Raw genomic sequence first — 20,539 nt, 5'->3', positions numbered from 1 at the left:
ACAACAAAAATTACTTACTTCATATATGGAAATACATAGGAGATACAAGAGAAACAGGCCATTCAACCCAACCAGTCCATGTCATCCTCCATGCAGGCAAATACTCCTAATCACATTCATCCATCCTGTCCCCAAACACATATCTCCATCTTCCGCTAGCTTGAGGAAGCAGTACCATACACATTAAGAATTCCAATCTCTTTCACTATTCAATTGGTTCCAAGTTGGTAAATAGAGTCATTAAAATCTCCTAGAGTAATAATTTTTGTTATTCCCATCCATCTCTCTAATTTGACTTCATATTGTCTCTCAGTTGCTTCCTCCAATCTGGAGTTTTAAAAAGTTTATTTTACAGGATGTGGACGCCACTGGCTAGGCCAGCATTTGTTGCCCATCCCTAATTGTGCTCGAACTGAGTGGCTTGCCACACCATTTCAGAAGACAGTTAAAGAGTCAGACACATTACGGTGGGTCTGGAGTCACACGTAGGCCAGATTTCCTTAAAAGGACATTAGTGAGCCGGATGGATTTTTAAAAAAAATGACAATTAACAATGGTTTAAAATACCATTACTGACATTAGCTTTCAACTCCAGATTTATTGACTGAATTTAAATTCCACCAGCTGTGAGGGGATTTGAACCCCAGGATTACTAATCTTGGTGACATTACCATTATGTCACCTCTCCAAGTCCTGTGATACACCCTTTAACAAGGCCTTTATTAAAAAAAACTCCATTCCAACTGTCTGTGTCATGTTGTTTTTATCAATCCCCTTTACTGAACCTTTTCCCTCTTTTACCAATGTCGCCCATTCACCTTTCTACACCTTCTAAATAGATTCTATCACAATGCTTATTTACAATTCTTGTCTGGTCTGTGTCCTGATTTCTATTAATGCTATTGAGGCTAGATCTTCCTGTAAAATGATATTTGGTTCTAGTTCTCCCAGTTTATTTTCCACAGTGCATAAATAGTTAATACATCCCAAATAACATTTTGCTTATCCTACTGAATAATTACTTAAATGTTGTCTGCCAATAATTTCTAAACATTAAATGTCTTAATACAAAGATTGTTCATTCCACTCACTCATCTAGCTCTATCACAGAATGCTGTCTGATCCCCAAATGTCTACTAAATATTCACTAAACCAAGCGACAGCTTACACGAGTCACGAACATTTCAAATTTAATTTAAATCAATGTTTATGGTATGGGTGCTTCTGGCAAGGCCACCATTTATTGTCCATTGCTAGTTGCCCTGGAGATAGTGGTGACCCACCATCTTCGAACACTGCTGTTCACGCAGCATAGGTGTAGCCACAATGCTGTTAGGGAGGGAGTCCCAGGAGTCTGACACAGCATCAACAAAAGGAACATTGATACATGTCCAAGTAGGTAGGTAACTGGAGAAGGATTTGGAGAACGACTGTGGCTGGATCAGTTGAGTTTCTGGTCAATGGTGAAACCACCACCCCCTCAAAATTCCCAGAGGTTGATGATGGGGGATCTGGTAATGGAATACCAATGAATGACATGGGAAGGTGGTTAAGTCTCTCTCTTATTGCTAACTGTCATTGCCTGGCACTTATGTGGAATAAAAACATTCATTAATTTTTCCCAGCTTTTTTTCCCCTCCATAAAATGCAACAATTTTTTATTTAAAAAAAAACTCTCTCTCCTAATCTTTTATAACTGAAAAATTGTTGGCTTCAGCTTCCCTAATCATTCTACACAGCTCAATGGGTTAAAAGCTGGCAGTCAACTATTCAGCCTTTTTCAGAATCCTTTGCAGCACAGATACCAATCTTCAGCTAATTTGATTCACTCCATGTGAGATCAAGAAAACAGCTGAAGGCACTGGTGGGCCCTGAAAAACAGCCTGGCAAAAGTGAAGACTTGAGCACTAGAACTAGCCGGTATCACTAGCCAAGCTGTTCCAGTACAAGTACAACACTGGCATCTAACCAGCAATGTGGAAAATTATCCAGATATGGACTGTCCACAAAAAGCAGGAGAAATCCAATCTGGCAATTACCACCCCATCAGCCTCCTCTCAAACAAAGTGATAGAAGGTGATATTGACAATGCTATCAAGCAACACTAACAGCAATAGCCTGCTCGCCGATGCTCAGTTTGGGTTTCGTCAAGGCTACTTGATTCCTGGCCTAAACATGGACAAAAGAACTGAACTCCAAAGGGAGGTGAGTGCGGCTGCCCTCAACATCAAGATAGCATTTGACTGCATGTGGTATCAAGGAGCCCAGGCAAAACTGAAGTCAATCGGAATCAGGGGAAAAACTCTCCACTGAGCAAGTTGTGAGGAGGATAGAAGTCTGCAAAGGGATATAGATAGAATAAGTGAGTGGGCAAAAATTTGGCAGATGGAAAACAATCCTGGAAAGATTGAGAGATTGTTTACTTTGGCAGGAAGAATAGTAAAGATGGAATATTATTTAAATTGAGAGTGTAGAATTCTATGGTGCAGATGAATCTGGGTGTCTTTGTACATGAGTACATACAAAAAAAAAGCACGCAGGTACAGCAAGCAATTAAGGCGGCAAACGGAATATCTGCCTTTATTGCAAGGGGGATGGAGTATAAAAGTAAGGAAATCTTGCTATAACTGTACAGGGTATTGGTTAGGCCTTACCTAGAGCACTGTGTGCAGTTTTGGATACCTTACTTAAAGGAGGCATATAATTGCACTGGAGGCAATTCAGAGCATTAAAGAGCGCAGAGAGAGAGAGGCAAGATGCCACAAAAGAGCAGAGAGAGAGAGACACGAGAGGCTACTAAAGAGCGCAAGAGGGAAATGAGCGCAGAGAGCAGCTGATTGGCGAGTAGGACTGGAGAATATTTTTAGGCTTTAAAATAAAAGTAAGGTCTTTAGTTTGTGTTTACATCTCCAGCCTTTTTTCCTCTTTCTTAAAAATAGCTTAAGTCTAGGATCGATACCGTAATTATTTTTTTGCACCAGTATAGGGTAAAGAGGGGGACACTAGAGTAATTAATTAATAAATTAAATAAAATACAATAGCGATTGCAGGACAGGTAATGTGTTGCTGCTACAGCGTGTGGGACTGCTGTACACCAAGGTGATCCAGAGCAAATACATCTGTAGTAAGTGTTTGCAGCTCAAGTTGAGGGGTTGGAGCCCAAGCTGCCGACATTGCACCACATCAGGGAGGGGAAAGTTACTGGATACTTTGCACCAGCATGTGGTCACAACCCTCAGATTAGGTAATTCAAATTTGGTCTGTGATCAGGGACATGAGGATGTGACTGCAGGAGAAACAGATATGGGAGCCGAGGAGGGTAGCGTTTGAGAAGCCTTGGCCCCCTGAGCTGTCCAACAGTTACGAGGTTCTTGCAAGCTGTTTGGACGAGAGCGGAGACTGCAGGGAGGATGAGCAAACTAACCACAGCACCATGGTATAGAGAGCCATTCAAGGGAGGGGAAGAAATAGGAACATAGTAGTGGTAGGGGACAGTATAATTAGGGGAATATATACTGCTTCTCTGCAGCCATGAATCGCAAAGGCTGTGGTGCCTGCTTGGTGCAAAGATTAAGGACATTTCCTCAGTGCTGGAGAGGAAATTGGAGTGAGAGGGGAGGGATCCCGTTCTTGTCGTCCATGTTGGTACCAATGACATTGATAGGACTAGAAAGGAGGTTCTGCTGAAAGAATTTGAACAGTTAAGAGCTAAATTAAAAAGCAGAACCTCCAAGGTAATAATCTCACGATTACTACCTGAGCCACGAGCAAACTGGCATAGGATAAATAAAGTCAAGGAGCTAAATGCTTGGCTCAAAGAGTGGTGTGAAAAGAATGGGTTTCAGTTCATGGGGCACTGGCACCAGTACTGAAGTAGAAGGGAGCTGTTCCAGTGGGACGAGCTTCACTTGAACCGTGCTGGGACCAGTGCCCTGGCGAATCGAATAACTAGGGCTCTAAACTAAATAGAGGGGGTGGGGATTCTGAAGAGAGGATACATACACTTACAAAGCAAAAGGATATGGCAGCATTGCAGAGTAGCTATTTAGGTAATGATACCCAGAGTGTGAAATGAAGGGAAAGAGTGTACAAACAAGAAAAGAAAGCAACAAAGCAACAAATAGGGTCAAAGGGGGTGGGGGGGATGGTAAAAAGACAAAATTAATAGATCTTTACTTAAATGCATGTAATATTCGGAACAAAATAAATTAACGACATAAAGAGAGGTAAATGGATATAATCTTATAGCCATTACGGATACATGGCTACAAGGAGATCAAAGCTGGGAACTAAATATTCAGGGGTATGATTCTTTCAAAAGGACAGGCTGGAAGAAAAGGGCAGTGGGGTAGCTTTGTTAGTACAAGATGGAATAAATATGATAGCAAGAAATGATCTTGGATCGGAAGATGTAAAATCAATATGGGTGGGGGTAAGAAATAACAAGGGAAAGAAAACAATGGTGGGAGTGGTCTATAGGCCCCTAACGGTAGCTATATTGTAGAACACAGAATAAATCAGGAGGTAATGAGGGCATGTAAAAATGGCAGTACATTAATCATGGGTGCCTTTAATCTTCATGTAGATTCAGAAAATCAAATTGGCAGAGGTAGCCATGAGCAAGAATTCATAGATTGTATTCAGGACAGTTTCCTAAAACAATATGCTGTGGATCCAACCAGGGATCAGGCTATTTTGGATCTGGTAATGTGTAATGAGGCAGGTTTAATAAATAATCTCAGAGTAAAAGGTCCCCCAGGAAACAGTGACTACAACATGGTTGAATTTAGCACTCAGTTTGAGAGTGAGAAACTTGGGTCGGAAATAACTGTGCTAAACTCAAATAAGGGTAATTACAAAGGAATGAGAACTGGGAAAGGAGTTTAGCAGAGAAGATTGGGATGGGCAATGGCAGGCATTTAAGAAAGTAGTTCATGACTCACAACAAAGATATATCCCAGTGAGGAAGGAGGTTTCTAGGAAGGGGATAAACCAACTATGGTTAAGCAAGGAAGAAACAGATAGCATCAAATTGAAAGAACAAACATACAACGTGGCAAAGATTAGCGGTAAACCAGAGGATTGGGAATATTTTAAAATCCAACAAAAGGTGACCAAAAAATGAGGGAGAAAATAAACTTTGAGGGTAAACTAGCAAATAATATAAAAACGGACAGTAAGAGCTTCATTAAATACGTAAAAAGGAAGAGAGAGGACAGTGAACATAGGCCCTCTAGAGAATGAGGCTGGGGAAATAATTATGGGGAACCAGGAAATGGCACAGGAGTTGAACAAATACTTTGCATCAGTCTTCACGGTACAAGAACTAATAGCATTCCAAAAACATTAAGTAATAAAGAGGCAAACAAGGGGGGAAAAAATAAATACAATAAAAATCACTGGAGAAAAAGTACTAGGGAAACTAATGGGGCTAAAGGCCAATAAGTCCCCATGACCTGATGGGTTGCATCCTAGGATATTAAAGGAAGTCATTACAGAGATGGTGGATGCACTGATAGTAATCTTTCAAGAATCCTTAGATACTGGAAAAGTCCCAGAAAATTGGAAAACTGCCAATGTAACACCCTTATTCAAAAAGGGAAGACAAAAACAGGTCAGTTAGCTTAACATCTGTCATCGGGAAAATGGTAGAGTCTATTATAAAGGATGTAATAGCAGAACATTTAGAAATGCATAACATAATCAAGCAGAGTCAGCATGGCTTCATGAAGGGGAAATCAGGCCTGAAATTTATTAGAATTCTTTGAGGCGGTAACAAACAGGATAGAAAAAAGGGAACCAGTAGATGTAATATATTTGAATTTCCAAAAGGTGTTCGATAAGGTACCTCACATAGGGCTACTTAAAAAGATAAGAGCCCATGGTGTTGGGGATAGTATATTAGCATGGATAGAAGATTGGCTAACTAACAGAATACAGAGTTGGGATAAGGGGGACATTTTCAGGATGACAACCTGTAATTAGTGGAGTGCCACAGGGATCAGTGCTGGGGCCACAATTATTTACAATATATATTAATAACTTAGATGAGGGAAGTGAATGTACTATCAAGTTTGTGGATGACAAATATAGGTGGGAAGGCAAGTGGTGAAGATGACAAAAGGTCTACAGAGGGATATAGACTATGTGAATGGGCAAAAACTTGGCAGATGGAATATGACGTAAAAAAGCGTGAGGTAATGTACTTTGGCAGGAAGAATAGAGGAGCTGAATATTACTTAACTGGAGAGACACTGCAGGAAGTTGCAGCACAGAGAGATTTAAGATTCCTCATGCATGAATCACAAAAACCTAACATACAAGTTCAGCAGGTAATCGATAAGGCAAGTGTAATGTTGGCCTTTATTTCAAAGGGAATAGAATATAAAAATAGCAAAGTCTTGCTAAAACTTTATAAGTCACTAGTTAGTTTGGTCCCCTTATCTAAGAAAAGATATACTGGCATTAGAGGCCGTCCAGAGAAGATTCACTAGGTTGATCCCAGGTATGGAGGGGGTTTTCTTATGAGGCAGGATTGAGTAGGTTGGGCCTGTATTCATTGGAGCTTAAAAGAATGACAGGCGACCTTATTGAAACATATAAGGTTCTTAGGGGGCTTGACAGGGTAGATGCTGAGAAGTTGTTTCCCCTTGTGGGAGAGTGTAGGGCCAGAGGGCATAATCTCAGAGTAAGGGATTGCCCATTTAAAAGTGAGATGAGGAAGAATTTCTTCTCTCAGAAGGTAGTGAATCTAATGAATTCTTTACCGCAGAGGGCTGTAGAAGCTGGGTCGTTAAGCATATTGAGGGCTGAAATAGACAGATTTTTAATCAGTAAGGGAATCAAGGGTTATGGGGAAAAGGCAGGAAAGTGGAGTTGAGGATTATCAGATCAGCCATGATTTCATTGAATGGCAGAGCAGACTTGACGGGCCGAAAGGCCTCCCTCTGCTCCTACATCTTATGGTGTTATGGAGAGGTTTCACTTGGTTGATTCCTGGGGTGAAGGGGTTGTCTTATGAGGTTGAGCCATACTCACTGGAATTGAGAAGAGTGAGAGGTGATTTTATTGAAGCATAGGATTCTGAGAGGATGTCTCCCCTCCTGGAGGAAATCGAGAACCAGGGGCACAGTTTCACAATAAAGGGATCTCCCAGAGAAGATGGCAATGAAGAGAAAATTCTCTTGAAAGGTCACCAGTCTTTGGAATTTTCCTCCCTAGTAAGCAGTGGGGTCTGGGTCATGAATATATTCAAGGCTGAGTTAGACAGATTTTTGATTAACAAGGGAGTCAAAGGTTACGTGGAACAGGCAGGAAAGTAGAATTAGAGCCACATCAGATTAGCCATGATCTTGCTGACTGTTGCAGCAGGCTCTAGGAGTCAGATGGCCTATTCCTGCTCTTATTTCTTATGTTCTAATGGTTGGAGTCATATCTAGCACAAAGGTAAATGGTTGTGGTTGTTGGAGGTCAATCATCTCAGTCCCAGGACATTGCTGCAGAGGTTCCTCAGGGTAGTGTCCTTGGTACAACCATCTTCAGCTGCTTTATCAATGACCTTCCATCCCTCATAAGGTCAGAGTGGGGATGTTTGCTCATGATTGTACAATGTTCAGTACCATTCAGAACTTCTCAGATACTGAAGCAGTCCATTTTCGTATGCAGCAAAACCTGGACAACATTCTGGCTTAGGCAAAGTGGCAAGTAACATTCGCGCCACACAAATGTTGGGCCATGAATATCTCCAACAAGAGAGTGTCAAACCTTCTCCCCTTGACAATCAATGGCATTGCCACCACTGAATTCCCCACTAACACCACACTCAAGAGTTACCATTGACCAGAAATGGAACCGAGCCAGCCAAATAAATACTGTGGCTACAAAAGCAGGTCAGAGGCTGTGAATTCTGAGGCGAGTAACTCACCTCCTGACTTCCCAAAGCCTGTCCACCATCTATAAGGCACAAGTCAGGGGTGTGATAGAATACTGAAATAAAAAGATAGCGGTGGAAATACTCAGCAGGTCTGGCAGCATCTGTGGAGAGAGAAACACAGTTAACGGCAAATTTGACTCTTCATCAGAACACACAGTGTGATGGAATACTATCCACTTGCCTGGATGAGTGCGGCTCCAACAACACGAAGCTCAACACCATCCAGGACAAAGCAGCCCACTTGATCAGCATCCCAATCCACTCTCGCCACCACCAGCACACAGTAACAGCAGTGTGCACCTTGCACAAGATGCACTGTTGCAAATCACCGAGGCTCCTCTGATAGCACCTTCCAAACCCGCAATCTCTACCACTGAGAAGGACAAGGGCAGCAGGTGCATGGGAACACCACCTGCAAGTTCCCCTCCAAGCCACATCATCTTGACTTGGAACTATATCACCATTCCTTCTTTGTCACCGGATCAAAATCCTGGAACTCTCTTTCCCAACAGCACTGTGGGTGTACCTGCACCAGATGGATGCAGTGGTTCAAGGCAGCTGCTCACCACCATGTCAAAGGCAATTTGGGATGTGCAACAAAATGCTGGCCTTGCCAACAACACCCACAAAAAAAAAATCAATCTACGTTTTTTGTACATACAACCAAAACCATCACAATAATTTAAATATAGTTCAACAATACTTAGAAAGTGTTAGCATATGGGCCTGGTAGTCAAGTTTCATCCCTATTGCGTGCATTGTTTTAAAAAAATCTCACTTGGGGCGCTCACTGCTCAAAAAGTGCAATGAGGTCAAAGACAAAAAAGGGGGCAACATGGGAGGGGGGGGAATGAAATAAAGAGTGCAGGAGACAAGAGAAAAGAGCATTCAAGAGCACAGGAGAGGAGAAAAGAACAAGAGAATGAGGGCCAAGACCATCAAGAGATCAGGAAAAGCAACAAAAAGGATTCAAGATCTGACTACAATCTTGAAATTAGAAGATTCAGTAGAAGTACATATGCAGACCATGAATTGTTGAATCTTTCTTCAAATCGGCTAAAAGTCCAGTGCAAATTATATAAAAGAAACATGCTTTTAAAAATATACTTATTAGGGGACTAAGCAGGAGAGAAAATAAGATACATATACAATTATAATAAAATCTCACTAGGCATTTCTATTCATGCACTTACGAAGCCAAATCCTGACATTTGTGGTGGTTCAGGAGGAAGACAGTGGTTCCAGGTAGACTGATCCATTGGTGATTTTAATTTGGCTTCATTTGACTGGCGAGATTTATAGACAGGTGAAACAGCATCACTTTCATCCGTCGATTGCTGGCCAAACCCATTTTTCTAAATACAAAGATAGAAGAGAGTAGCTTTTAACTTGTTCTGCAAGATCTTGGTATCAGAGATAATTTTTCAGAGCAAAAATACAAATTAGTATTGCTCACCTGTTTAGGATTCTCATTCTCTGCTTCAGAGCTATCAGCTGGAACCAGCTCTGTCAGATTCTGCTCCTCTTCATTTCCATAGCCAATGTACATCACAACGCATGTTCCTTGCTTTTCGTTAACAGACTGAATAGTGGCTGAGTACACGTTGCCATCTTCAGACCACACTGCATTACAAGTATCACCAACCCGCCACTATTTTAAATTGGGACAAGAGAGAAATCAAAATAGTTTAAATTCCAACTTCTCAAGCGTCTTATTTGACACTGAAGTACAATATAATATTGCACGGACTACAGCACACTCTCATTTGAAGAAAAGGGTACTTTATGCATTTGAAGGCAAATTAAAATCCAAACACTGAAAAAAGTCATTCACAACCTGTTTATGTCTGGCTTAAGTGATCAATCATTTGCACAAATAAGCAACAATTTGGAGAGACCGGAACATGAATTAATAAGAAAAATGTTTTTAAACCCACAGAATTCTGTCCTGACACACCAACACCATTTTGATGTTGCCATCACTGGTATCTTTTGTACAGTATTGTTAATGTTGATACGGCTTATGTACAATTGTGTGCACACATATTATCAATCTTAGTTCTATTAACTTGTAAAGCTTGAAAACAACCTCAAGATTTTAAAGTCAAAACATGGCAGATGGTGGAAATTTGAAATAAAAACACTCAAGTCTGGCAGCATGTATGGAGAGAGAAATGGAGTTCACGTTTCTTCGGAACTTCATATTTGACTGGAAACATTAACTCTGCTTCTCTCTCCATGGATGCTGCCCGACCTGAGTGCTTCCAGCACTTACTTTTTATGCCATCAAGGTTTTCTCAAGATAAACTAAGAATAGCCTTATATTCTGCATAAGTGTTTCTTAAAAATCATGCTGACAACATGCCAGCTTAGAAAAGCTGGAGCAGAGAATGTCTACATGTTATGAAATTTTTGATAAATTTTTAGCCAGTTTTCACAAAATAAATATGGACAAGGAAAAATCATTCCACCCATCCTGTATTATTCATCCAGAAGGAATTATAATTCCCCTATCGCAGCAAGCAGCAGATTCTCAAACAATTCCAGGGTTTTACAGGGGAATCTAGACAAGTATATGAGAGAGGAGGGGATAGAAAATAGATGTAGTCAAGAAAAGGCAGGAGAAAGTTTAAGTGGAGCTTAAGTGCAGGCAAGGACTAGTAGAGTCAAACGGTCTGATTTGCTGTTGTATATCCTATGAAATCCGATCCATGGGTGTGTTTGACTATATTAATCTCAATTCAGTTCCAGTACAGTGTGGTTCAATTAATTCTTAAGGCTAGTACTCCCAATTCTACCAGCATGCAAACACAAAGGCTCAAATGAGATTCATTAAAATTAAGTCTTCATCATGAGATATCATCCTTGTCTCCAATCTCGAATCATAGAATGGTTACGACACAGTGGGAGGACATGCAGCCCTTTATCTCCATGCCAGCTTGCAGCAAGGGTACTTCTGCTACTCCCAGTCCCTCACCTTCTCCCTGTAGCCCAGGATTTTCTCTCTTTTCAGGTGTTTATCCAATTCCTCTTTTGAAAGCCATGATCAAATCTACCACCACCATATTCTCAGGCAGAGCATGTCAGATCCTAACCACTCGCTGCGCAAAAACTTCATGTTGTCATCGCTTCTTTTGCCGATCACCTAAATCAGTGTCATCTAGTTCTCACCCTTCTGCCAATGGGAACAGTTTCTCTCCATATATTCTGTCCAGACACCTCGATTAAATCTCCTCTTAATCTTCTCTCCTCCAAGGAGTTCAGCCCCTTTACCAATCTATCACAGGACTGAAGTTCCAAACCCCAGAAACATTGTAAATCTTTTCTGCACCCTCTCTGAAACAGTTGTGTCCTTAACTGTGGTGCGCAGAATCACTCAATATTCCAGTTGAAGTCAAACAAGTGTTTTATAAAGGTTCATGATAATTTCCTTGCTTTTGTACTCCATGCCTCTATTTATAAAGCCCAGGATCCTGTATGCCTTTCTCAACAGCCCTCCTATCTTCAATGATTGGTGCACATAAGCCCCTCAGTCAAGCAGACAAAAGGTTTTTTCCCAGAATCATTTTGAAGACTCTGATGGGGCCGCAGAGCTAAGATTCATGCTTGTGCGTGTCATGGAGCCTCAGTCTTTCGCCACAGCATGTTCAAAATACCTCCAAATTGCACATTCACTGTAACCCCTCTCTTACAAGCGCACCCATGGAACTCCCCAGTTAGCCCATTAGAGCACTGAAATGAACTGTCATACCCAATAAAGGAATGTCATAGTCATAACTTTACTCATGGGCTGAGTTCACTTGGAAGTTACTGCATTGTTATTTTTATTTAAAATGGATACCTGTTAAGATGTCTGCAAAGGGGTCGGGTGACATTTTCCTATTCAACACAGGCTATCAAGCTTCCGTAAAGTTTAGAATTGAATAACCATGGGTGGCGGCCTCCCCCGAATGGACAAATCCAGACAGAATCCCTTTGTGGAATTCACACCTACCATTGTTTTAAAGCTTAATCAAAACAGAATCAATAGAGTCCTCAACTCTAAGTCTCTGGGTTTGCAATTCAACAAAGCAGAGCTGATGAGACCATTTATCCGCAAGTGTGAAAGACCACCATCTATCTCCTATTGCATATCAATGGCCCTTTAGCTTTAAGTCAGTCTGGGTAGACTTTGGCTGTTGACCATGTGACTGAAACTGGCTTCTGATACTGAGATCCTTTATTATCCCAAGCTCCAGGAGAGACTGGGGCAGACTGCAGAAGAACACAGGTAAGACAACAGCTGCATGAAAAGACTGCCACCTGTGCCTTTTAAGAACCAGTCGTCAGCTTGAGGACCAGATGCAGTTCTCAGGCTAATGGCCATTCAGCCCAGTGTCCAGCACAGACAATGGGCTGAATGGCCTCTTTCTGCACCATAACCTATGGTTCTAAGCAACCTCCTAGATAACTGACTACAAGAAACCTCGCAACCTTCTGTGAACCCTTCACTTTTCAAGACCCTCACTTTAATTTTAAATTATCAAATCCATTGAAGAAACCAAAGACTTGCCAGTGGGAGACCAGAAATCGTAATGCAGAGACTGAATTACTGTAATCTGTAAAAGTACATTGCCTTATCTGTATTCAATTTGTGCGCGCATGAGCGTGAGACCAACTGTATGACGTTGTGTTAATGCAGGGTAAGTGTGTAAGAATAAACAATTCTATTTTAAACTCATGAAAGCTTGCTGTTGAATTATTTAATTGGAATACCCACTCCAAGGGGAAGAAAAGCTACACCTCTTTCCACAAAACATATCAATTACAGAAAGTAAGAAAGCACATAGATTCTATCAGTGACAATGGCCAACCAGGCCACTGAAAGAGCGATCAATCAGGGCATCAAAAAGCTGTCCCATTGATGAAGAGTTTGAGAACAAAGATTAGCACCCAGCCAGTGTCACAAAGCTCACATCCCCAAATGATCAGTCCGCAACCCCAAAGGGGGTTGTGACCCACAATTTGGGAACCCCTGGTTTAGTTGCAAGCCACCGGGCCTGTACAGGTCACACCGCCCCCAATGTCCCAGGAATCTAATCCTTCCCACCACCCCCCAGCCTTTCATCTGGTCTATCCTTTTTCTACCTACTTACTAACATGTGGCACTGGGAGTAATCCAGAGATTGCTCTATTTGAGGTCCTGCTCACTAGTCTTCTTCCAAGCTGGTCTATATCTACATGAAGGACCTCTTTCCTCCTTTTACCTTTGCCACTGGCACAGTCACATATCAATCTCTGGCTGTTCACCCTGCCCACTCAGCGTGCTCTCCAGTTGCAACATACCATTTATGAATCACACTGATGGCCGCAGAAAATCTGTCTGTTCTTCTATGTTCTCTCCAAAGAATACCAACAGATTTAATTTAGGCTGAGCCACAGGACCCAAATGACATTACAACAAGACTTATTATACCTTTCTATCCAGGTGCACAGTGCTCTTCTTCCTGTTTTTGTTTTTTTTGTGCTTCTGTTTTGTTCCAGTTCCACTGCACTCCTTGGTATATGGCTGAATATATTCACCATTCTTCAAGGCATTCTATACAGAGAAACAGGTGATCATAACAATCAAAAATGTTCTAGGAAATCATTGGGACAAACACTTGCAAAAAGGTTCTTCTTTGTTCCCCCCAAAAGCTCAAACACAAATGAACTGAATAAATTACAAACATACATATGAACACACGAATTAGAAGGCCAATTGGCCCCTCAAGCCTGCTCCACCATTCAATAAAATCATGGCTGATCTGACTGTAACCTCAACTCCACATTCCCACCTACTCCCAATAACCTTTCACCCCCATGCTTATCAAGAATCTATCTAACTCTGCCTCAAAAATATTCAAAGGCTCTGCTTCCACCGCCTTTTGAGGAAGAAAGTTCCAAAGACTCGCAGTCCTCAGAGAAAAAAATTCTCATCTGTCTTAAATAGGCAACCCCTTATTTTTAAACAGTGACTCCTAGTTCTAGATTCTCTCAAGAGGAATTATCCTCTCCACATCCACCCTGTCAAGACCCCTCAGGATCTTATATCTTTCAATCAAGTTGCCTCTTACTCTTCTAAACTCCAGTGGATACAAGCCTAGCCTGTCCAACCTTTCCTCATAAGACAACCTGCCCATTCCGAGTATTAGTCTAGTAAACCTTCTCTGAACTGCTTCCAACACATCTACATCCTTCCTTAACTAAGGAGACCAATACTATCCACAGTAATTCAGGTGTGGTCTTACCAATGCCCTGGATAATTGAAACAAAACCTCCTTACTTTTGTATTCAATTCCTTCAACTTAGACCTTCAACTGCAGCACACATTAGAGCTCCAAGCAGGCCGAGCCCTGAATAGTAAATGCTCTTTCACATCCCGTTAAAAGTTTTCTATCTCCTCAGAAAACCGAGCAGAGACCAGACATTTCTCAGAAAGGAAAAAATATATACAAGCCTTGTCTGCAAGTTATTCAACAATTGGCAATGAAAATATTTCATTTGGTTTATTGCTCTAAAACAAAAGAACTCCAGCCATTTTATTGAATAGTATTAGAACACCTCCATATGAATATCACTTTTCATCCAGTTGATTTAAGTTGACATCATATTTTGGAAATTATGGCCATTTTCTCTACACCCCTCCCCCACACCCCACCCCCACACAAACCAACTGAATGGAAAGGATTTTAAACAAAGTGAATTTGCACAGGTTGGGATGGGAGAGGAGAAGCTGGCCTCAGGCACAGCAGTTTTGGATTAAAACTGGATGAGCCAGGTTGTCCCCATTTGATGTGTGGACATTCCACATCAGGATCTGAGGTTTGATCCAAGGCCCATTAACCAGAACAGTCCCTCTTCTGAGAATAACAAGTGTTTCACAGAGGGAATGGTCCCTACGGAATTCTCCTGGGGTGGCGGGGTTAGGGGAAGATGTGTTTGGTGGTGGCATCGTGTTGGAGTTGGCGGAAATGGCAGAAGATGTTCCTTTGAATGTGGAGGCTGGTGGGGTGAAAAGTGAGGACATGGTTCTGGGAGGGAGGGGACGGCATGAGGGCAGAGGCACAGGAAATGGGTCAAACACGGTTGAGGGCCCCGTCAACCACAGTGGTGGGGGGAATCTCTGTTAAGCCTTTATTTAGTAGTTCAGTTCAATTTTTAATAGATCACTTCAAATTATGACTGTTTAGAATTATGATTGTTTAGAATTCTCTGAACAAGCAGATTTCTGTCTAAGACCCCATTGCACTACTGAAGGAGTTCTTTGTCTTATCCAACATCCTTCCCTCAAATACCACCACCAAAAATAGACTGGGCTGGAGGGTCTGAGCTATGAGGAAAGTTTGGATAGGCTGGGGTTGTTTTCCTTGCAGCAGCGACGGTCAAGGGGGGCTGATAGAGGTTTATAAGATTATGACGTACATAGATAGAGTAGATAGGAAGGCACTTTTCCCATTAGTAGAGGGGTCAATAACCAGGGGGAACAGATTTAAGGTAGAAGGCTAAGAGGGGAGTTGAGGAGACATTTTTTCACCCAGAGGGTGGCGGGAGTCTGGAATTCACTGCCTGAAAAGGTGGTTGAGTCAGAAACTCTCGTAACATTTAAGTAGTATTTAGATATTCATTTGCGTTGCCATAGCCTCCAGGGCTATGGGCCAAGCACTGAAAAATGGGGTTAGTGTAGTCAGATCTTTGTTGACTGACGCAGACATGATGGGCCGAATGGCATCCTTCTGTGCTGTAAATGTCTATGAGACTGATTGCTTATCAATCACATTTACTGTCTGCTGGGCCTGACCAAGCAAATGTTAACTACTGATGATTGAAAAGGTGATCTCATTGAAACCTACAAAATACTTAAAGGAACAGACAGGGTAGATGCAGGTAAGATGTTTCCCTTGGTTGGGGAGCCTGGAACCAGGGGACACAATTTCAAAATAATGGGGGAAGCCACTTAGGACTAAGATGAGGAGAAAGCTCTTTATTCAGAGGGTTATGCATCTTTAGAATTCTCTACCCCAGAAGGCCGTGGAAGTTCAGTCATTAAGCACGTTTAGATTTCTGATTAACAATAATGTAAAGGGTTATGGGGATAGTGTGGGTAAAAGTATTGAAGTGTTTGATCAGCCACGTTTCAATAAAATCATTTCTCATTCTTCTCAATTCGAATGAGAATGGCTCACATTCATTTCATAAGACAGCCCCTTCACCCCAGGGATCAACCTAGTGAAACCTCTCCATAAGACGTAGGAGCAGGAATTGACCATTCGACCCATCGACTCTGCTCCACCATTCAACAAAATCACAACTGACTTGATAATCCTCAATTACACTTTCCTGCCTTTTTCCCACAACCCTTGATTCCCTTAATGATTAAAAATCTGTATATCTCAGCCTTGAATATACTTAATAACTCAGCATCTACAGCCCTTTGCAGTAAAGGATTCCACAGATTCACCACCCTCAGAGAAGTTGTTCCTCCTCATTTCCGTTTTAAATGGGCACCCCCTTACTCTGAGATTATGCCCTCTTGCCCTAGACTCTCCCACAAGGGGAAACAACCTCTCAGCTTCTACTCTGTCAAGCCCCCTAAGAATCTGTTATGTTTCAATAAGGTCACCTCTCATTCTTCTAAACTCCAATGATTACAGGCCCAACTTACTCAACTTCTCCGCATAAGAAAATCCCTCCATACCCAGGATCAACCTAGTGAACCTTCAATGACAGTATATCTTTCCTTAGGTAAGGGGACCAAAACTGTTCACAGTATTCTATGTATGGTCTAACTAGTGCCTTGTATAGATTTAGCAAGACTTTCCTATTTTTATACTCCATTCCCTTTGAAAGAAAGGCCAACATTCCATTTGCCTTCCCTATTACCTGCTGAACTTGTATGCTAGCATTTTGTGATTCATGCACGAGGACAACCAAATCCCTGTGCTACAGCTTTCTCCATTTAAATATTCAGCTGCTCTATTCTTCCCGCCAAAGAGCATAGCCTTACATTTTCCCACGTTGTATTCCATCTGCCAAGTTTTTGCCCACTCACTTAACCTGTCTATAACCCCCTGTCGACTCTTTGTGTCATCCTCACCATGACCAATTACTGCCCCATCAGTCTACTCTGGTCATGGTGAGGATGACGCAAAGAGTCGACAGGGGGTTATAGACAGGTTAAGTGAGTGGGCAAAAACTTGGCAGATGGAATACAACGTGGGAAAATGTAAGGCTATACTCTTTGGCAGGAAGAATAGAGCAGCTGAATATTTAAATGGTCATCAGTAAATTAATGGAAGGGGTCATCAACAGTGCTATCAAGTGGCACTTGCTTAGTAATAACCTGCTCACTGATGGCCAGTTTGGGTTCTGCCAGGGCCAACCAGCTCCTGCTCTCATTACAGCCTTGGTTCAAATGTGGATAAAAGAGCTGAGCTCCCAAGGTGAGGTGAGGGTGACTCCCTTGACATCAAGGCTGCATTTGACTGAGTGTGGCATCAAGCAGCCCTAGCAAAACTGGAGTCAATGGGAAACAGGGGAAAAACTCTCCACTGGTTGGAGTCATATCTAGCACAAAGGAAGATGTTTGTGGTTATTGGAGGTCAATCATCTCAGCTCCAGGACATCCCTGTAGTGTCCTAGGCCCAACCATCTTCAGCTACTTCATCAATGGCCTTCCTTCCATCATAAGGTCAGAAGTGGGGATGTTTGCTAATGATTGTACAATGTTCAGTACCATTAGTAACCCCTCAGATACTGAAGCAGTCCATGTCTAAATGCAGCAAGACCTGGACAATATCTTGGCTTGGGCTGACAAGTAGCAAGTAACATTCACACCATACAAGTGCCAGGCAATGGCCATCTCCAACAAGAGAGAATCTAACCATCGCCCCTTGACGTTCACTGAATCCCTCACTATCAACATCATGGGGCTTACCATTGACCAGCAACTGAGCTGGACTAGCCATATAATACTGTGGCTACAAGGGCAGGTCAGAGTCTAGGAATCCTGTGACAAGTAACTCACCTCCTGACTCCCCAAAGCCTGTCCACCATCTACAAGGCACATGTCAAGAGTGTGGTGGAATACTCCCCACTTGCCTAGATAAGTGCAGCTCCCACAACACAAGAAGCTTGACACCATCCAGGACAAAGCAGCCCGCTTGATTGGCACCCCAACCACAAACATTCACTCCTTCCACCACCGACACACAGTAGCAGCTGTGTGAATCATCTACAAGATGCACTACTGAAACTCACCAACGTTCCTTAGACAGTACTTTTCAAACCCAAGGCCACTACCATCTAGAAAGACAAGAGCAGCAGATACATGGGAACACCACCACCTGCAAGCTCGCCTCCAAGCCACACACCATCCTGACCTGGAAATATATCACCGCTCATTCAGTGTCGCTGGGTCAAAATCCTGAAACTTTCTTCTCGACGCCCCCCCAACCAACTAAAAGCACTGTGGGTTTACCTATACTACATGGACTGCAGTGGTTCAAGAAGGAAGCTCACCACCACCTTTTCAAGGTCAACTAGGGATGGGTAATAAGTGCTGGCCCAGCCAGCGAAGCCCACATCCCATGAACGAATAAAGAACCTTACCTTCCTACCTATTTGTGTGTCATCTGCAAACCTGGCAATAGTACATTCACTTACCTCATCCGAGTCATTAACACATATTGTAAAGAGATGGTTTACTAGATTAATACCTGGAATGGGCGGGTTGTTTTATGAAGAAAGGCTGGACAGACTAGACTTGTATCTGCTGGAGTTTAGAAGAGTAAGAGGAGACTTGATTGAAACATATAAGATCCTGAGAGGACTTGACAGGATGGATGTGGAAAGGATATTTCCTCTTGTGGGAGAATCTAGAACTAGGGCTCAATGTTTAAAACTAAGGGGTCACTCATTTAAGACAGAGATGAGGAAAAAATTCTCGGAGGGTTGAGACACTTTGGAATTCTCTTCCTCAAAAGGTGGTTGAGGCAAAGTCTTTAAAATATCTTTAAGGCAGAAGTAGATAGATTCTTGATAAGAAAGGAGGTGAAAGGTTATCAGGAATATGAAGTTCAGATAAAAATTAGATCAGCCGTGATCTTACTGAATGGTGGAATGCTCTCAAGAGGTCTACTCCTGCACCTAATTCATAAGTTCATATGAAGTGTGACCAGCTATAATATTAATTCTCCATACCACTCCCAGAACAGCTCTTTCAACTAAATTAAAAGCAAAATAGTGCAGATGCTGGAAAGCTGAAACAAAAACAGAAAATGCTGGAAAAACTCACTAGGTGTAATGGCATCTGTGAAGATTAATGTTGAGTCCGTTATCACTTTCAATTAGGCAGATTTACAGGCTTCTGAACTCAACATTGAGTGAAATAATTTCAGAACAGAACTTCTAGCCCCATTTACACCCCTCCCACAGACAGCAGCCGTTTCCATTTACACCTCCTCTAAACCCACTCTTATTTCTCTACCTGCTCCATTACCATTGCCTTTTGCCTTGCACAATTATCCCTCTTGTCATTTAATCGCTTCTGCCTTCCTTTAACAGAGCTTTTTGTTCTGCCCCCTGCCCACGTTCCCTACCCCTGTACAAAGCCTGTTACATCTTCAACTTCTTTCTCATTTGGAGGTCACCCATGTGAAATTTTAACTCTTTCGCTCCACAGATACTGCTGAGTATTTCCAGAACTTTTCTTTATAAATCAGCAGCCTAAACAAGTAAACCAAAGCCCGTTACTCAATAATACCTTCCAATCTTCAACTGAAAATATTAGTTACAAGTCATTACTTGTTGTCCTTTTCCTACATCCTGACTGTGATAAAACTTTAGAGCGGAATCAGAGAGAACTTGTGATCCAAACGAGCGTATGAAATGAACTTACTTTGAACGAGGTCACCGCCTTGTCATAGGCTTTTATCAGCGCCGTATCATCCCAGATATCCGAATCATCACTCTGAAAGAAAAGGGACAAAATGAGGTGCCGGCTGGAATGGGAGCGGAGACATCGGGGGCCAAGAGGACAGAAGCCCGGAGGTGAGCCAGAGTTGGGGGGGGGGGGTTGGAGCTGGGGTGGGGGACAGGAGCCAGGCCCGGGCGAGGGGGGTGAAGACAAGAGGAGCTCGGAGCCGGGCCAGGCCTAGGGGAGGGGTCTGGGGTCGGACGGCATGGCCGGACCGGGCTCCGGCCCCGCTTAGTCGGTTTTTATCAGTCAGTCAGTCAGTACCTGTCCGCAGCCTCGCCTAAACACCACCTCTCCCACTTTACTCTCTTCCCCCATCATCGGCCCGAGCCGCACAACTTCGATATTAGCGTCATCAAACAGCGACCGGGGCTGAGCTACGCTTTTGATAGGCTGAAACGTCCGTCTACGTCAACATCAGGCGACCACCTAGGTGCTAATTGAGACGTCTCATGAACACCCCCTCCCCTCTTTGCGGGTTTGGCACCTATTCCTCCAGTTTGATGATCATTGTTATTTGAAAGAGGTTTGCTGCTGGATTTGGTCCAAAGTAAAGGTGGTAATAACCCCACCCCTTTACTGCTACACCCTGATTCCCACTTTTCTAGCCT

General features: G+C 42.5%; 1 protein-coding gene across 1 annotated transcript in view; it reads right to left on the bottom strand.

Annotated features, from left to right (window-relative positions):
* Window positions 1–20,316, bottom strand: part of smn1 (survival of motor neuron 1, telomeric) — a 28,914-nt gene extending 8,598 nt beyond the window's left edge. The window contains exons 1-5 of the mRNA XM_041186305.1: window positions 20,193–20,316; window positions 19,851–19,922; window positions 13,389–13,511; window positions 9,390–9,584; window positions 9,127–9,288 (exon numbers count right to left, since the gene is read on the bottom strand). Coding sequence (XP_041042239.1) covers window positions 9,127–9,288; window positions 9,390–9,584; window positions 13,389–13,511; window positions 19,851–19,922; window positions 20,193–20,249 — 609 coding nt within the window. The 5' untranslated portion in view covers window positions 20,250–20,316. The remainder of the gene's footprint in view (window positions 1–9,126; window positions 9,289–9,389; window positions 9,585–13,388; window positions 13,512–19,850; window positions 19,923–20,192) is intronic.
* Between the last annotated feature and the right edge of the window lie 223 nt (window positions 20,317–20,539).

This window comes from Carcharodon carcharias, chromosome 4, assembly GCF_017639515.1.
Source record: "Carcharodon carcharias isolate sCarCar2 chromosome 4, sCarCar2.pri, whole genome shotgun sequence".
Taxonomy (NCBI): Eukaryota; Metazoa; Chordata; class Chondrichthyes; order Lamniformes; family Lamnidae; genus Carcharodon; species Carcharodon carcharias.
This window is presented reverse-complemented; position numbering and strand designations above follow the sequence as displayed.